General features: G+C 42.0%; 1 protein-coding gene across 1 annotated transcript; it reads right to left on the reverse strand.

Moving 5' to 3' along the window:
* Positions 1–1,314: 1,314 nt before the first annotated feature.
* Positions 1,315–18,277, reverse strand: dgkaa (diacylglycerol kinase, alpha a). Its single transcript, XM_041945207.1, has 24 exons — positions 18,106–18,277; positions 11,176–11,279; positions 10,754–10,830; positions 9,456–9,585; positions 9,190–9,264; positions 9,053–9,102; positions 8,798–8,872; positions 8,427–8,543; positions 7,211–7,328; positions 6,946–7,034; positions 6,712–6,831; positions 6,274–6,372; positions 5,961–6,047; positions 5,758–5,831; positions 5,601–5,675; positions 5,354–5,439; positions 5,153–5,242; positions 4,802–4,962; positions 4,653–4,717; positions 4,203–4,293; positions 3,871–4,057; positions 2,723–2,840; positions 2,434–2,494; positions 1,315–2,287 (listed from the first exon to the last, which is right to left on the reverse strand). Exons 2-24 carry the CDS (start codon positions 11,249–11,251, stop codon positions 2,207–2,209), a joined length of 2,202 nt encoding a protein of 733 aa, XP_041801141.1. The 5' UTR covers positions 11,252–11,279; positions 18,106–18,277; the 3' UTR covers positions 1,315–2,206.
* Positions 18,278–18,780: the final 503 nt, after the last annotated feature.

Below are 18,780 nucleotides of genomic sequence, written 5' to 3' on the forward strand. Positions count from 1 at the left end.
GACATTCTACAAACCAAATGATGAATCTATTTATTAGATAGAGAATCTAGATATCAAAATAATCATCAGTTGCCAGACTAACCCAAAGGGCAAGAATTAATTCAGTGACTGGTTGTGAATATGCACCACTCATTCTTTCCTGTAGAAATCCCACTGACTTTACTGACCTGGAACATGTTTTTGTCGGAGCTCTTGAACCAAAATTGGATTTTAGTTTTGATTTATTCTCAGTAGTGAAGTGTTGTAATATAAACGTGTGGGTTACAATACACTGTATAGCACAATGAATGCAGCACACCAACCTCTGTGGAGCAGAGCGTGATTTTACATCCTAGTGAATTAACAAAGTCCCCCTGCCATCAAAAATGAGTTTTGCTTCTTGTTATGTTTCTTGGCTGTTTGACCTTCACGGTGCAGAATGATGCATGTGTGACGCCGAAAGCCTTTTTTCATATTCATCCCTTAAATAGGGGAAGTTTCCCTGTCCTCATCTTACATCTCAATTTAACACGTCAACCCACAAGCAGGATTTTGTGACATATGCAACCTACAAAAGTGTAACGTGGAGAGTTGAAGCTTCCTAACCACATTCACAGATAATGGAGTTTTCAGTTAAGTAGGCAAAATATTGTGTCAACAAAATAAAATTGGGAAATTCATATTATCTGTTCATTCATACACTCAGGGTGGGGGTTTAGGAGTAGACGTTAAGTTTATTTAACTTTTCTTGCTTAAAAACAAAAAGCCAAATAATCATTCAAAGCAGAGTATTTTCTTATGTCTTAAAACATGTCCTGAGGAGTTCTTTAAGGCATCTTTATACTTCATTGAAACTGAGCTGTTCAAAGGCACATGTGTGAAATGATTCTTTAAATTGTTGGCTTACTTTATATACAAACAGCTGTTTAAATTACTCTGACTAGCAGCTGTTGGCAAAGTTTCCAAACATACAGTATGCTTGGTAGTCATGATTTGCCCAACAGCATTTGAAGGCAGCATCTGTCGCTGGCAGACCAGCCTCTCACTAAAAGTTAGGGGTTAATATTACTGAGAAAGAAGTGGTATTTATCCCAAGCACAGACCCTCTCTTTGACAACAAAGATACTAAGCTGTACAATTACGACTTAAATCTAAAAGATGAGGCGAAAACTGTTATTTTGAGTCAGTGGACGTGATCGTGTCACGGACCACGGACTTAATAGTGGATGACGCCCCTTAGTGGTGGGAAAAAATGACCTATTAGCATGAATGAAGCAGTAGTTGTAAGGGCATATTTATCAAGAAGTTAAAAAAAAGTATACCAAACACTGAAGTCCAGATGATTTATTAAAATCTTTACACAGTGTATTATTTCAGGCATATGACATTAGAATCTTCCAGATACACCGTAATGATATGAAGCATTTAAATAAGAACTACATATATTTCAACGATTCTGAACCAAGAATTTCAAATCCAAGTCGTCAGTAATTTATAAGTTACAAGTGAACATCTCTCATCTCTCTGCGCTAAACAAGTACAGCAAAATACCTTCTGTCCACACACACACGCACACACGCACACACACACACACACACACACACACACAAACACACACACACAGGAACAGCAGAGTAGGCAACTGCTGCAGTGGATCAACATACAGCCCTTTTGGCAATGATTGTCCTGTTACTGTTCCCCAAAAACACTTTCAAGTATCTCTGAAATGTATGTAAAAAAAAGTAAAATGACATCGGCCACCACCTGAAACGTATCCTTCTCTTTTGGTTCCAAATTGACACAGAACATATATCTGGCTTTCACAGCGTCTTTACAGCCACAACAAAACAGCAATACTACATGGTTTATGCCCAAAGTGCATGCCTACACAACGCTCTGTACGTCCTCTACCTAAGCCATAACCATAGAGAATAGATTTTAAAGGCACATGAAGCTAGATATTCTTCTATTAGCATGATATTCAATTTACTTTAACCTTAATTTAAGTTCCTACAGAGCAACATTTCCACTAACTGTGAAGCATTGAGACAGAGGCAGAAAGAGTTTTGAGTATTGATAAAAACACAGAGTAAATTTGGTCTATTTCATTTTGCCACGATGCAAACATATCTCACCGTACAGTTTGTATTCAGTTCTATGCTTGGTTTATGTGTTACAGACATGCAGAAAGTGTCAGCCCCTTATATACAATAAACTGGGGGCAGTTTTATTTGTAGTTGAAAAAGCCAGATGATTTGGCCTGCGGAGCCATCAACATACTGGCTTGATTCTTGTGTGTGATGTGAATCTGTGAAGGAAATATGAAATACAAAATGTCCAGTAAATTACAGTACAATCAAATAAAAAAACTTCTACTCATTTCTAACAGGAACATTTGCTTCACTGTGTAATGGTGATGCCATAAAGAGGAAACTGTGTCTGAGTGGTATTTACCGTGCAGGGAGGCTGCATCCACGGCTCTCCGTCTATCTGCATCGGCAACGCTTTCTTTGTCCTGGGTGTAAAGTAGGGAGGGATCAACAAAGTGCACCAGGTAACAAAATCAATGACCCTAATGTGCAATTAAAATGCTCAAAGGAAAGCCAGCATACATAATTATTGTTATGTAAAGAACCAGCTACTATCATCCTCAGCTGGTGATCAAATTGGACTATAAGCCATTCTCAAGACTTAGAGCCCACAGCCTGACGAGTCTGGACATGTCTGTGGGGCTGTTTCTCACCTGATGGTGATCTGTGATGTTTTTGCCAGCCTCACGGCGCTCTTGAGGCCCGTGTATATCTGTCCCATCTCCATGGCTCCTTCGAGGCCGACTACCTCTAATCGACGGTCACTGAGATCTGTGGAGGACACGCAGACATATTAAACATCTAGAGCGTAGAGAGGGAACATTGTTCAGTCTGAGAAAATCATCAAATTTATTCTGTTGGAAACATTTGGATTATTTAAGTACAGAACTCAAATATAAAGCATAGGTCCACTTATTTTTATATATTTTAATGTGGAAATGTTACATACTATACCTTTAAAGTAACAAAGTGAATGAATGAATAACAATGAGCTGAACCCACACATACTGTACAGACATAGCTGGATACATCCTAATCCTAAAACTACATCTGTAACAAATCAAACGATAGGATGAAGCATAAATAAATTAAGCATTTAGCATCTTAGCCAGATATTTCCCCCAGATAAAAGGAGAGTAAATACTGGAAAGATGGACACAAACACAATGAATGTTAACAATGCTCTGTGGCTGGTGGATGTGTAACTGTTAGTGCTGTGCTTACAGCTTGTTTTTACTGCCCTCAGGTGGCCATGCTGGGAATGGTCAGACAGCATAAAAACACATCAAGTCAGGCCAATATTTTCATCACATGGGAGCCAGTTTCATTTAATGCGTTTTATGATTTGTGCGTAGGACCCTTTTGAAGCTGCATCAGTTGATTTTCTGACCACTTGGGAGTATCAGATCAAGAAGAAAAGATTTTGTTCAGGTAAGCATTTAAACAAACGGTTGCATGTTTACATACCCAGCAGGCACAGAACATTCGCATTTATTCCGCATCCTGTTTGCTTTCGCCTCACAAATGTTAGTCCAATATTCACACTCCTTTTAGCTTTGAATAAAAGCCAAACGGATGTTTATCAGGAAACTCCTCCCTCATCAACCTTGTTAAAAAGAAACAAGGTAGATGAGAGGGGAGTTTGTGACCAAAATATGGCTGAGGGGAACTGCAGTTTTGGATTCATAACTACAAGTGATAATGTGAAAAATATTGATTGGTGCAGCTTTAATCAGATTTCTGATAATCTCATATGCACCCTGGTCTAAAGTCAGTAGAGTTCAGGCCAAAGACAAAATACCTTGGGAGGTCACTTTCAGGATCTCTGGGTTGACGATCACCTCAGGCTCTTCCTGACTTGTCAGTCCCTTATTGTCCCCTTTTTTGGTCTCACCCCATAGGTTGGAGCCACCGTGCATGCTGGGAATGTTTAGGACAGCAACCCCCTCCAGAGACAGGCCACTGAGATCCAGTGGAGTACCACAGCACTGAAGAAGAAACAGCAGCAGGCGTCAGAGACAATGTGACGCATCAGTACTGGTTATGGTTATGAGAAAAGTTTTCACACTGCAGAAACAGTTTCTGGCAAAATGCACAGTTGCAGTGCAGGTAACACTGATGCGGAGTTCTCACCTCGATTGTCAGACTTTCGTTCAGTTTCTTGCAGGAAGCAGAGATGGTTTCTGAAGTGGCAAATTCAAAATACCACAGCTTGTTCTTCATTCTGCAGTCATGAAAAAGTGTGTTTTTTTCAGGCTTAAATTCTATGTCATTCTCACAGAACATTTTCTTCCGTTAGCACACACAGCTCTTTAGAAGGAGGAAGAGTCAAGCTGCAACGCTTGCCGCCACAGACATCTGCAGTCGCCACCTGCATTCACTTTTTTTCAGCTTTCAAATATCCGTTACTGCAAACAGGAAAAATGAAAGTAAAACAGCTCTGCTTTGTTGTTGAACAGAACAGGTTTGATTTTAAAACTGTGCCGTATGTTATTACTGTGAGTGGGTTTTGCTGTTTGTTTGCTGTTCCTGAGGAAGTGACCTACAGCCTGAATGTGTTCCACCAAACAGCTCAATGCGTACCTGCTGTTGAATTTCTGGGGATGCTTCTCCCTCATTGTGTGAAACCGGTGGGCAATGGAGGCATCCTGTCAAAACAACATAACGATCCGATTGATCAAAACTCACAACTGAACACTTCCTCTTGTGTGAAATGTTTTTGAGAAACTCACAACGCCAATAGAGAAGTAGTTGTTGATGATTTCGTATGGCACCGGGTCGCCTTTTTCCTGATTCTCATCTGTGATGACCTGCACACTCCAGCGATCCATCAGCACCTGAGAGCTCCCCTCGATGTCCTTGAGAATACGACTCAGATCCTCTCCATCGTATCCTTCAAAAAGGCAACACACACAAAGACCAACATGACTCGCTGCCTTCAGGTGCACAAATTTAGAATAAAACATTGGCAGAGCTTCTCTTTTGCTGAGGCACACTCAAACAAACACACTCACAGCAAAAGAGCACACGCAGCAAAGTGTTTCAACTGTAAGGAAACTCTCCAAGTCTCATTCATTTCTCACCTCCTCCCCATCGCAGACATCGCGCAAGGTCATTTCCTGTGCCCAGAGGAAGTACCGCGACAGGTGGCCGTACCAACAGATTGGCTTTGTCTGATGGCAAGAAAGGGAAAAAAGGATGTGCGTCAAAATGGTTTTCACCAGAAGCTCGTGGTGTTGAAGCTGACGCATGCCTTCAATAACGCTCGCTCCCAAAAATCTCACCTATCGCGTCTAGAATCCAGCCAACTGTTCCGTCTCCCCCGCACACCAGGATTCTGTAGTCCTGCAGATTTCTGAAGAAACTCAATCTGAAAGAAAGATGATGGGAACTATAACAGCAGAGCATGACACAGAGCTTAAAGCAGTATTCAGCTCAATGTGGTCTGAAGTGATACAATATTTAGGTATGTGCATCTTAAAATATATATGAAATAAAATCAGACCATAATCTGTTGTACCAATTACTCACCCCGGTCCAGGTCCGCCATTCGAGAGGTTGTATACCTGCCGTGGATTCAGTAAATACTGAAACTTATGCAGGACTCTGAAATACATAAAACCAGGCTAAACAATGCGCACTCATTGGACATGTGTTTGTTCATGGACTCACTGTTCTTCAGACTCACCTTTCTCCCTGCTTGCCACCACTTTTAGGGTTGACAAACACTAGAAGAGGATGGGTGTTTGGTACAGGGCTGATCTGTTGAATCACGGACAAAAACATACATACTGATCTACTGTATATACAGCCGCGTCAGATTTAGCCTACTCAGGTGTCAGGTGGGAAATATTCAGCACTCATAAAAGCCTTCGCTGGGGAGATTAATACCTGAAGCACTTGCCCATCAGGAGTAGTATTGAGCTCGCTGTCATCTGTTGAGCCTGAGCAGCCATTCTTTACATTGTTTGGTCTCTCCTTCAGGGAGAAAAACAAAGGCGCAAAGTGACTTAACAGGACAAAATGTAATCGCTTTTCTTGCTTTTTTGAGGACAAACAAAAATCTGTCAAAATGCCACATAGGTGAGAAGGGCTCACCAACAACAATAAACAGCCCTGGGCTGATGTTATGTTCTGCGCTGGTGTGACAGGCACTGTTTGTACTGTACATGTGCTTGAGAGGTGCCAGAGGATAGTTTTGTACCTTTATAACAGGATATATTGCCCATGGAGGCAGGATATGGTCTCGGTGCAGCCCACAGGTACACTCTGTTGGTTCTTGGTCTGCACATTCATCATGACGCTGTCAAAAAACAACAACAACACAAAAACAGGCACATTACATAAACTCCCACCACAACAGTGATGGCAGCTGACAGGATCCAAATTTATCTTTTCAAATATTTTGTTTTTAGCGTTTCTGTTTCGTTTACTGTTGTGCTGCTCACAGTGGACAGAGACAGGACAGTTAAGAGAAAAACAAGCCTTCCCAGACTGAATTTGAAGCCAAAGTGTTATGAGTGTATGGCCTAAAATACTGCAATTAAAGCGAGAATGCCTGATAATCAAAATGCACATTTTCTCATCATTGCTAACTGTTTATTCCCTGAAAAATCAGTGACACACTAAGATGCTTTCTCACCATCGTGTGGCACCACACGCAGTGTTTGCCCGTTAAGCCTTGGAAGCTCTTTATCTTCTTCTGGCATTTATCACACTTCCTAGAGTCACAGTTCCCACTCACCCAGTCGTGCGCTGGAACCTGAAATGTGGGATGAATGTTTTAACGTTCACATAAGAGCACTCAGATGCACGATATCGTCTGATTTAGAATGCGAGTGTCACGGTAAATGTTGTCATGGAGATACTGGCATACCCCTGTTTCTTTCTTTGACTTCACGTACGTCCTGGTGCAGGGGGCCGGGTTCCTGTTAGCGCAGCGTCCGTGGACTGTGTATTTGCAGCCTGCACAACAGGACACATGACCCAGCTGTCACACGATGTTTACATTCATATAAATCATCCCCTCAGATTTGTGGCTCGCAGTTGAGTACTAATCTAAAAAGCATCGTGCAATTCTTAGTTTTCAGTGATAAATGTCACTGCAGTATCACCCTCTTCTGGTGAGTTCAGGTACTCACAGGTGCAGCACAGCCCTTGCTTCCTCAGACCCAGCAGCATGCTCTGGCACACGTTGCAGTAAACAGGCTTGTTGAAATGTTTCATCCTCCAAAGGTGCTGACCATCCTTCTGAGTCATCTGGGTGTTGAAGGCAACAAAGATAACGTCATGTTCTGGGTCTTTGCTACTTAAAGAAAAACTTAATAAAATGAATAAAAGTTTGGAATGAACAAAGCTGATATCTGTTTCCTTTCTTACATTTTTAAATCAAACTGTGCAAACCCTTCCACTGTGGTCAAGGCCTGCATTTCACAGTAGTTTTTCACACCCACTCATGACTAGCCTTGCCTTAATGAGATTTCCGATTATGCAGTATGTAGTGGCTCTACATATCATGACATGCAGTGTAGCACCATGGATAGTCAAATCAACACTGACTCTGACCTCAAACTCTCAACACAAGATTATAAGATTGCTTTCAATCTGTTTATAGAGCGACCGGTGCTCTTATCCAGATTACACACTTTTTAATGCTTCAGCCTATCGCTTACTGCATGAGGCATAGCGGGCAGCCCGGGAAGCAGCACAGAGCAACTGTGAGGGGGCTGAATTCACCCCAGGCTTCAAATGTCCCTTGGTGGCTAGAAATAGCCTGAGGGGAAGTCCCTGGCATTGTTGTAGAGGCCAAACCCAGTGACAGAGTCCAGTTCATGGTTTTAGATCACCACAGTGATCAGGCAGACACGCAGTCTAACAGTAAGAGGCTTTTACATTCCTGGTAATACATTTAACAACACCCATAACACAGAACTGATCTGTCCTTGATTTAAGACAACCATTTTTACGTATACGCCCAATATTAAAAAAGATTTATTTCTTTGGCGAAATGTAGTGCATCAGTCCTAAGATGGCTATTTTATGCAAGCACTTTGTTAAATGTGGGCACAGATTGTGCAGAGTAAATGGAAAACACTAAAGCACTCTGACGGTGCAGCGCTTGCATGAGAGCAGATGACATTACCACACCTTGTAACACTGAGTCGGCAAAATGGCCCTTATAGACAGGGAGGCGGCAAAGGACAGACGAGAGGCACGCAAGGCCAGGGTTTCACAAGAGCCGTAAAAGTAGGTTTTACCACTTTGTGTGACACCTGCTGTAAAAATGAAATAAATCTGAGGCCAGGCTTCTGAGGCCAAACACTTAATGAAAAGAGAAACATTCTGCTTTTAAAGCACCTTCAGACCCAGCAAGACCAGCAAGGGAACGTTGTTCATGCCTCCCTCCACCCACTCCTCCAGAGACACGGTGCCGCTGCTGTCAGCATCGATTGCTGTCATCATGTCCTTCAGAACCTGATGAAACGACAGATGACTGTTACCACCAATCAGCACGAACATTTCTATTGCTTAAAAAAGGCCAAATCTCGAGTGTGGGAATTTGTTGATTTAACAGGTGCAAGGAAGCTTATCATTTCACCAACCCTTGCAAATGAGTGTTGCCATATACTGTACGTATTGATGCAAGCGATATCTTGAGCAAACACGTGTGTATTTATTCATGTGTTTGAGCAACTTTTCTTTTCAGAGTGGAGCATTCTTGGACTTACCGGCCTCAGTTCTGACACATCCCATCCGAGGTATTCTGCTGCATGCATCATCTGAGCAATAATCCTATCCACTTCCTGTTTCAAACGTGACAAAAGACTTTTTAGTAGTGTGACTGATACGATAAAGCACTTCAAATTAAATAGTGGCCAGATGGTGCTCAAACTTGAACTAAATAAGCAGGATCCACCATTAAGCCAGAATTTTACATTTTTTGTTTTGACAATCACACCTAAAATATTTTCTCAACAACTTACAGAGCTGTCGAGGACTCCGTTGCCATCTCTGTCATACAGCTTGAAAGCAACTAAAGAGAGAGGAGAAATGAAAGGGGAAGTGCTAGAACAAGTCATCACTCATATTAATCCGGGCCTAGTAGAAACTGTGGACTCACACTCCAGCTTGTCCCTGGGCTGGCCATCCTCCAGCAGAGAGAAGTAACATGAAACATCCTTCAGAAAGACCTCCTCTATGGAGAGATGGAGGAAAGAGAGGGATGCTGTGAATACTCTGGTTACCATATCTGCACAAACAGTACCTCACAGGCATGCGGTGATAAATGAATGTATGCCAAATAGGCCATGGCGTAAATTGATAAGGTCCTGCTGCAAAGTAGTGTGGAGGCAGTGAGTTGTGTTAATGCGTGGTGTATAATCTCACTGGCACTGTCTTCCTGGGTGGGTTCGGAGTTTTGGAAGGAGCGAAAGAGTCGCTGGCAGAGATCCACAGGGAAGTCCTCCACTTCTAAATAAGTCTTCAGGAACAGACGAAAGCCTTCTTCATTGATGCACTGGAAAAAAAAAAATGAATGGGAGAGAAATGGTTTGTTTACAGTGGTTTTGTGACATGTAAAATAAAAAAATTTAACCATCTGTGTGTGTGTTGTGCATGCTAGCTTCTGCATTTTTTAAAATTCTTTTGAAAACAAGGGAAGATCATGATCGCATCATTGTCAATGTGTGAAAATGCTTTATCTGTTGCTTTCACAGAAAAGCAGCATTGTTGAGAGCTTGAGAGTCATCTAAGTGCATCCAGTGTGGCCTGAGGAAGTTTCTCAGAAACAGTCTCCCTCAGTTTTAGGTAAAAATACAATAGTCTCCAAAGTTGGAGTGGTTCGAGAGGTTTCACTTGACAATGAAAACAAATAAGAAACAAGCTCGTGATTCAAGCTTTCCGTCCATCTGTCTGGCCTGGTATTGGTCTTTCTCACATGATAATATGCTGCAGGGTTAACATGCAAGAGTCCCTCGATAATGGTGAACCACAAACCTATTTCTTGTTGACATTATTCCATTTCCCTGGTTGATACCCTGCAGAGCTGCCCCAGTAATAAATAATGTCACTGCAAGGCAGCTACATCATTATTCTTAATGCATACCGACATTCACAACAAATAACTTCATTGTTCTGTGTATTTCATAAGCTATTAACTAGTACTTTATGGCAAGATTTGTGTCTTCTCCCATTAAAAAAAACGACTCCAACCAATTATCTAATTAAACTGTATGTAGCCAAATTATCCATCGGAAATTAGTGCATTTGCTTCCTGCACAAATTGGTTAGCAGTGTCAGCCACTGATGTAGAGTATTGGAAAGATCTTTTTTCAATCACAATTGAGCTTACACTGCATGAGGGCAGCCAGCACACTGTTCTGCAAGGCCCTGCTGCGTGGGCAAAACTAAGGAGGTAATTTACATTTGCAACCTCGCTTGTGTGCGCTGAAGATATTTCTCACTGACAGCTCAGTCAACATGATCGATGGGTTTGAATCAAATTAATCAGCGTAGGACAATTAATAACTATCCAATATACATAAATCCAATGCTTGTTTCTCGCTAAACTGCTCCGCCGAGAGCCATAATTCAGCTCAGTTATGTGCCTCATAGCTGACATCACTGTGGCTGAGATTTGCAGGAGTGGACCTGATGGTGAGCAGCAGGACACACTGTCCCCTCACCTCTCCATGTCTGTGCTGGGCCAGACTGCCATCTGCGTCAAATTCCCTCAGCACGTCTTTCACCTTCAAGCTGCAGTCTGGAAGCAAAGACACACAGGTTACACGGGGATACACGTTCACTTCTCTCCATAAGGGGAAGTTCACATATCACTCTACTCTTTGTCAACATTTTCAGCCCACATTTCTGAAATGCAATAAACGATGAATCTAGATTTTGGATCTGGAAAAAGACTATAGATGTGCATGCTTTATTTGCAAAAAACAGACTGTGGCAGACTGCTACGTCCTCTAGATATGAGAAACCATGAGCGAGTGTAAGTGAGTGTGTGTGTGTGGGTGGAAGTGGAAGTGGATGGGGGGGGGGGCAGTGTGTTAAGCGCTGAGAAAGCTGCCTGCCCGCCCGCCCGCCCGTCTGTACTCACATTCGATGTACTGCTGTAGCTGGATAAAGTCGACAGGGCTCAGTTCCTTCACCTCTGGGTTTGTGGGGGTGGACATGGTGCCTGCTTCTGCACTAACTGCCTGCCTGTGCACGGGCGAGAGAAACAGTGAGACATAGACGGAGAGAAAAGAAAAGGTGGGTGCACAGTAGCCTGCCTCTTTGTAAAACATAAAAGCATGGCTGCAAGCGAAAGATAGCATCTTCCCTCTATAAAAATCTATGATTGTAGACAGGGAGAATAACACTCAACATCCAAGCAAAAGCAGAAGCAAGTCAGTAACTGCAAGAGAATATGTAAAACCATGCAGAACATCTGCTGTCAACACTGTACACGTGAGAAAATGCCTTTTCCTTTTTGGTGAACACGATGAATGATTACAATAGGCTTTTATGGCTCACTGCCATTTTTTTCCACCTCTGAAATGGAGCTACACGGCCAAACACGAATAATTGTGCACTCATGTCCATACACTGTATTTATTTTTCATCTCTCACCATCAGTAACACGTGACTAACCACAACTGGGCCAAAAGTCTAGTAGAAATTATGTCAGGCTAAAGGTACCCATGGTACTTCGACTCTAGAGATTCTCTGCACCCATAATCTCTTTCCACATACTCACTGGCCCATATTTGATTTCTAAAACACCATATATAGGGAGCGTTTGGTTTAGTTTAGCACAAAAGAGAACAAGGAAGTTTTAATATACAAAGACAAACAATAAAATCTTGTGGGGATGTCGAAAAAACAAAACTGGCTTGTCAAGGGACCTCCCCGCCAAAGAAAAGGAAGAGACTTAAATGTCAAACAAGGCTAAAAGAGGCCATGAAACCTGAATCTGACACAGAAAAGGAGGTTGTAATGGCAACGAACATTGGCCCAGCATGTCGGAGGCATAATGTCTGGATGAAGGTTTGGTGGGTTCGTTCTAAATACTTTCATCAGAGGCATAAATGCTGTTAAAACATAATGGAAGGAGATTCCGTAATCACGGCAAAACAAACAAATGTAGTTCATTAATCATTGAAGAAAGAGGAGGAATTAGATAATGGAGGGGAGAAAGTTGCCGTCCGGACATCCTGTTTGACGTTGCTGTTGCACATGTGCGCCGATAAAATGTTGCAAGAGGAAATACAGGGATAGATCAATACGGAACTTATAGAATGCCTAATGCAGTTGATAATCAATATGTAAAGCAATGATGTTCAAGATCTCTCCAGACAGGGCTGTCATAATGAGCACCAAGAAATAGCTTGCATGACTCACTGATGACGTCCTTTCTTAGCAAGAAGAGCAATAAAGAGAATATTTGAGGTAAAGCAAGGGTATGAAATATTTGTAAAGATAAAATAACACAATCTGTGTCTGATATTTCTAACCAAAATGTTGAGTTAATAAGCAATAAAATGCAGTCGTGCTCTATTTAATACTCTCTCTTGTTGCCACAATCGTATGTGATCTGGTATGACCAGCAGCTTGTGGCTAATGCTGACTAATGTTAGCAAACTTTAGATCACTGGTCACTGACATCACTGAGTCACTGACCAGTCCTCTTACACTATGTTTTACCATTATTCCCTTTTCATCACTTATTCAGCAAAAATTACGCAGTCTTACTTTAAAAGACCACAACAGTGATTTTACATGATTTAACTAACACACATACATAGCTACAGCGTATTTTAGATTCCATGCCATAGAGTTTCTCAGCATTTTTCTAACTTGCGGAATCCATCACAGGGAACTGCGTTAGGTTTGTCTAAAATACATTACCATGAAGGAGTAATGCAGTGGAGAATCAATCTGCACTTCACCTCATTACCATACAACGATAATGGACCTCCGACAATAATAAATTCAATCTTTTCGCCACTCAGCGCACAAGTCAGGAAAGTTTACATAGTCTGCTAATTGATTATAATAATGTATGTAAATGAATGGCAACGGAAGGTTGGAACGTAAAGTAGGCAACGCAGATTCAGAAGGGGAGGCTCTACTACAGTATGCTTTATAAAGTGGGCACTCGTAATGATGTGTACTTAAGAAACTAAAACCAAGAAAATGGTACCATTAGTATGGTTCTCTAAGAGCAGCCTGTTGGCTTAAAACCAAGCATCCAATAACAATTCTGGTAATTCCACACTTAACAAAGTGATTGTTACTAAGGAAAATACAAGGGGAAAGAGTTTAAAATGGAATAGGATAAATATACTGAACCTGGCCTGAATAAAACAATGCGGTGGTGGTTTTCAGTCCAGGCTCATGAATGGGACCTCACTGTAAATGTGTTGTTCACGCTGTTGTCTGCAGGTGTTTTCACACATTAACGTGCAGCTAGTGCAGGCACCAGTGACGGCTGCCTGCGCTGAGCAGAAAATCAGAGTGCTTAAAGGACAAAGAAAATACTGAGGAAAAGAAATGAAATAATCTGAAATAACACCCACTCTTTACACGTGATTTGGATCCATTTGCTGTCTTTGGACTCTGAAAGGTTCCCACTGTCCTCTCCTAATTCCCAAAAAAGGTCAGCAGCTTTGCCCAGAAGTTCTGTTTTTGCAGCCGATTAGCTGGACCAGGTCTGACATCAGCAGCAAAGTGTCACATGAAGAAATCATGAAAAACCATCTGCTACTGACCGCCTGATTACAGCCTCAAACTGTTTATTCTAAAAATGTGGCCTTAACTCCATCTTCAAAAACTGTCTCATAAATAAATAAATAAACTAAAAATAGGCATGAAACACACGTCTCATTTCAGATGACTCCTGGGTGCTGTTTTTCCTTTCCTGTTTTTATGCTTTCCAGAGGAGCACGACGTCATGAGCAGCATCGTGTCTATTTTGTCTCTTCACCAACTGAGTATCATCATCATTACAGTCTGGTTCAACGAGATCTCAAACCTATCTAAGTAATCTGACTCCTCACTTCCTGATTAGATAATGATTTGCATGCTCAATGCAGAGTGGGGATCAGTACCAATCAGGACATGGAGCACAGGAAGAGGCATTCCCTGCACTTAGAGGAGAAGATATGAATAGTGCAATATGTACTGAGCCAGTTGTCTCCACTCTCAAACATGGGACAGAGTTTTAAAAAAACAATGGCTCCATCTAAATGAGCTTATTGGAGCAAGTATAAATATTTCAGGAGGTTTGAGGAATGTATGATGCTTGTAAAGACTTATTACAGACCATGTGACGAGCTGTTTCTGGGTTGACTCTCAATAAGGTTATGCAGTTGAGCTAAAAGGTGGTTGCTGCTTTATGAGGGAACTGTTTATGTTACTTTATAGAAACATTTATGTGGAAGAAGCTCAGCTGTGTAGATGTGAGACAGATTTTAAATGTGGGCTAACAGGAGTCACATAGCCGTCACACTGTGTGATTTACACTCCGAGGTATAATTCTGTTTGAACAAAATGTCACTCCTTATAATCAGTACAGAATAAATGGTGCAGCACATGTTCTGATCTGAAATGAATGAGGGCTACCAGCTCCTGGCTGTATGCAGGGCCACTAATGGTTCTTCAAATAGAAGTAAAGAACAATTCAAATGTTAAAGTGGTTCTTCAAGTAGCAATAGCTTGTGAAAGTAACATCTACTCCCCCATAAACCTCTGAAAAACTGCCTGTTTAGAGCCTGACACAAGCCTTTACTTCTGACCACTCAACTGAAAAACACCAAAGCAACAGCTTTATAAAAAGTCACACAGTGAAATAATTGGAGAGCAAGAGTGGACAGTTCAGTTAGCATTTTCCTTCACACATGCCGTGCATTTAATTATGAACCCTTAGTGTCTCGATGAAAAACTGTCAACAACCATACCGCACTCTCTTCATGAGAATGATTTCAAGGTACACTTGGGGATGACCTTTTTCCATGCAGGCTAATGTTTGTGCAAGCTGTCATAACGCCCACGCCTTGTGTCAAGGAAATCTGCTGTTTTGCAACGCTTGCAGGGTGCAAACCATTGACTCCGTCATTCTGTGGTTGGAAAACACTACGTAGGTTCTCTAAAGAGAGAGTGAAGTCTACATCTAATGTTGAGCATTTGTTTTCCTTCTGAAACTATGAAAATTCCCGTCATTGCAGTGTGTACAGATTGCATCAGGTTAACAGAAGGGGGTGGATGGACATGCTTGGTTGCTATGGAAAGTGTTTCCCTCCATCAGCTGCTCTCTGTCAGAGTGCTGCCACGGGTGACTAACAGGTAGGAGGAGGCACAGACAGAGAGGGAGGCAGCCAGCTCAGGGAAGGGGGAGCCCAGTCGGTAGCAGTGAGTATTTCCCCTGCAGCTCCACCTCCTCCCACACCATGAGCCTCGTCTGGCCCTCAAAACCAGAGGCCAGGCTCTAAATTGCATTCTACATGCAGATGCTACTGTGAGTAATTCCATGAGCAGGGGAGCACTCCTTTACTATAAATGAACTGTTTGCTCAAGGGTTCACTTTGCAGGCCAAGCCAGAAGTTACAAACCAGACTTACTTAGTGGAACTTCTTCACAGTTATGTATCCCTAGAGGTGCAGCCCCTAACCACTACTTCCCCTGGTTGTTTTATATCTTCAGTTCAGTTCAGTATAGTACATATCACTGTACTGTGTATTGGCACATGTGTTGTTGAAATCTACTAAAAGTACCCGGGCTGGGCTACAGCTATTAAAGTATGCTACGCATGGTCCAGGATAGATGGATTTTTTTGGAAAAATACAAATCTGGCTGGTGTAAGACGGATCACAGCAATAAGACTGAAATAATGAAAAAAGCAGGATAAAAAAGCATTGGCAAGGTCACAGCTGAGCATGGTCAACTAAAAGGGGTCTTCCCCTGGTCTAATACTATGCGGTAGCATTTGAAGAACTGAGTTGCATGCAAATTACAGCAGGCTCCAGTTAGTAGAGATACTAGAGAACCTGAACAAAAAAAGCATGATTGCAAATCAGACAAAAACATGACAGAAAAAAACCAAAAGACATTCACCACAGCATGAATCACAGATTTCTTGGAAATGTAGGCGAGGCTTTGCTCGCTCCCCAGCTTCAAAGTGAGGACTGCCCATCACACGGAGTTCAGACTTGAATGTGACTTACATAATAGCTTTCTTTGTGGAGGCAGCCTTGTAGAACACCACACCACCAGTCAGAAAAAAAAAAACATCAAACCTGCCCAGACTTGCGAGGGTGCATGCTGTCATACAACAGCCGCATTGCTTTTATGGTGTAAGTGTTTGCACATATCAGGGAGTCTCGCCTAGATCGCCCACAGATCTATCTACAACTGAAAATGAAAGATTAAATGTCACATTTTTTGATGATTCAATTCTGAAATGCAATCACGTAGTATTCTCCACTATCGTATCAGTAACTAAGGGATCCGGGGTCTTCAGAAATAGCTAAAATATATTTGATTGTATTTGCTCATGCCAATCACTTTCCAAATAACAGATGAGCCTAAGAAGGAGAGAAGAGATTTCAGCTGCACTGTGGCAAATTCTTTAATGGGATAATAAAGCCTTGAATTATATAAGTTTATTTGTGAAAGCCAAAGGGGTTTAAAAATCACAGTCTTTATACAGGATTCAGGCAGACTAAGGCGATGACATAATGAAGGAAGTGGAGGCTCAATGGAAGATACAACTACTGTATTTAGAGAAGTGAAATAGTCTGTAAACAAAAGGTGTTCATGTCATTTCTCTGATTATGCTAGCCACACCATACAGCAAGTGCTATCATCTATAAATTGAACCGCAGATCACTAAATGGCCTCAATTCCAGTTCATTTACAGCCTCTAGCTTCTGATGTAAACATTAACAGTGGGACAGCTGACCTGACTACTGTATTGATTGCCTGTGCCTGAAAACTCTCTTGCAGCTAGAAACACTACCACGGAGACTCCCCAGCTTTGAAATAACCTGATGATAATGAACGCTCAGCTCGACCAGGAGAGTCTGGAAATAAAGTGGTTCAGACAAAAAAGGGGGGGGGGGGGACATAGACCTGAATACGTATCAAGACTTTCCTGTATGTTTTGTTTTTCCAGCTAGTATGAGGGCTGAAAGTCACATTCACTATTCGCAGTTAAATGACAGTAAAAGGGGAGCCTTGGGTAAAAAATGACCACACGGCACTCACAGTGCCCACCATCATCTACTTCACATCGTGGAGGATTTTGCTATCCCAGAAAAAAAACACAATGAAAACCCTGTATAGTGTTTTATGTCTATTTTGATTGACGTTTCACTTTCCCTGCTGGTATAGCACCATATCCTGCAACAAGGTAATCTCAGATGGGGGTCACTCAGATAAGATCTTGTCAAACAGAGGGCAATAGCACTATACTATCTGTTTGCACAATGCACTAGCATCAAGTTGTGGCATATGTTGTCAAGTTAAATATACAGCAGTGAATCTTGAGACATGAAAATACTCTTTCAAATACCTCAAAGACCCCTCAATGCCCACCAGTCTGCACCCTGACAGATGAACTGCTCAATTCTCTAAATAGACTAAGAGAATGGTTCTCCCGCGGGTAACATAAGTAGCCTGACATTAACAGTCATGACACACTGCAAAGGGAACTGAAATGATGCATGCTTATGATGTTTAAAAAGAAGGCAGCGGGCCGTGCATTAAAATGCAATAGGTCCGCTCTGCTGAGCGAATGTCATGTCATTAACACACGACTTTGTCTTTGCAAAATCCCATGCACAGAGCTGAAAGCCTGCAATTACCAGATGCACCTCCTTAGAGCTCACATTAAATACTTGACAGCAAAAACAACAGGCTAAAATTATCGCTCCATTTTTGACTGCCCAGTATCTGCAGCCAAACGCCGTTCAGAGCTGCAATGAAACTTCACTGAATGCGCCGAATCCGGACCTCTGAATGTGTGTTTTCATGTGGGTCATTTTACCTTTCTGTCGCCGCTCCGTTGCTAGTCCTTCGTGATATCGTCGCGGTGCAGCTCAGCAGCCGGTCAGGAGCCTGCTTTCAGATGCGAGGCAAAGTGGCCGTTAACTTTGCACGGAGGGTGCAGGTCGGCGGAGTGAGAGCAGTAATGCGGAGAAGAGACTGAACGAGACTGAACGGAACCCTTCTGTCACAAGCACCGCCTCAGCCGCTCCGCTCCCTCTCTGCTAACCAATACACACCGTCACACCGGCGTGCATCCGTCAGCAAAGTTGTAATGCAGCTGTAAGCTGTGCAATTATCCAGCTATCTGTGAGATAAACACCAAAGGTCGATTGATCTGCGTAAACAAAGTAATAACTCTAGTAACCATTAATATTGTTCATGTTGAGGGTTAAAGTGCAAGCAATAACTTACTGAAATGCATGCAGATCCATGCTACAATAAGCCAGTTACAAAAAAAAGCTCTTTTTTGCTTTTTTAACATAACACCACAGACATACATATCCCATATGCTAGGCTAGGCTAACTTATATGTTTTTGTAATAATATGCCACAAGCTAGTAGAATATGAACCCATGATGCTGCTAATATATTAAAAAAATAACGCTATTATTAGGTCAAAATGACACTATCACATAAAAAATAAGCTTACTTTCACTCCTCTCTGGCGGGTTTT

The sequence above is a fragment of the Chelmon rostratus genome, chromosome 10 (genome assembly GCF_017976325.1).
Source record: "Chelmon rostratus isolate fCheRos1 chromosome 10, fCheRos1.pri, whole genome shotgun sequence".
NCBI lineage: Eukaryota > Metazoa > Chordata > Actinopteri > Chaetodontiformes > Chaetodontidae > Chelmon > Chelmon rostratus.

Bases quoted from the DNA above. Each gene is read 5' to 3' on its own strand.
- dgkaa (XM_041945207.1), bottom strand. From the start codon at position 11,251: ATGTCCACCCCCACAAACCCAGAGGTGAAGGAACTGAGCCCTGTCGAC. The intron at 10,831-11,175 runs GTGAGTACAGAC...CTTTGCTTCCAG, and splicing joins GCTACAGCAGTACATCGAAT to ACTGCAGCTTGAAGGTGAAA. The intron at 2,288-2,433 runs GTAAATACCACT...TTTCCTTCACAG, and splicing joins GGATGCAGCCTCCCTGCACG to ATTCACATCACACACAAGAA.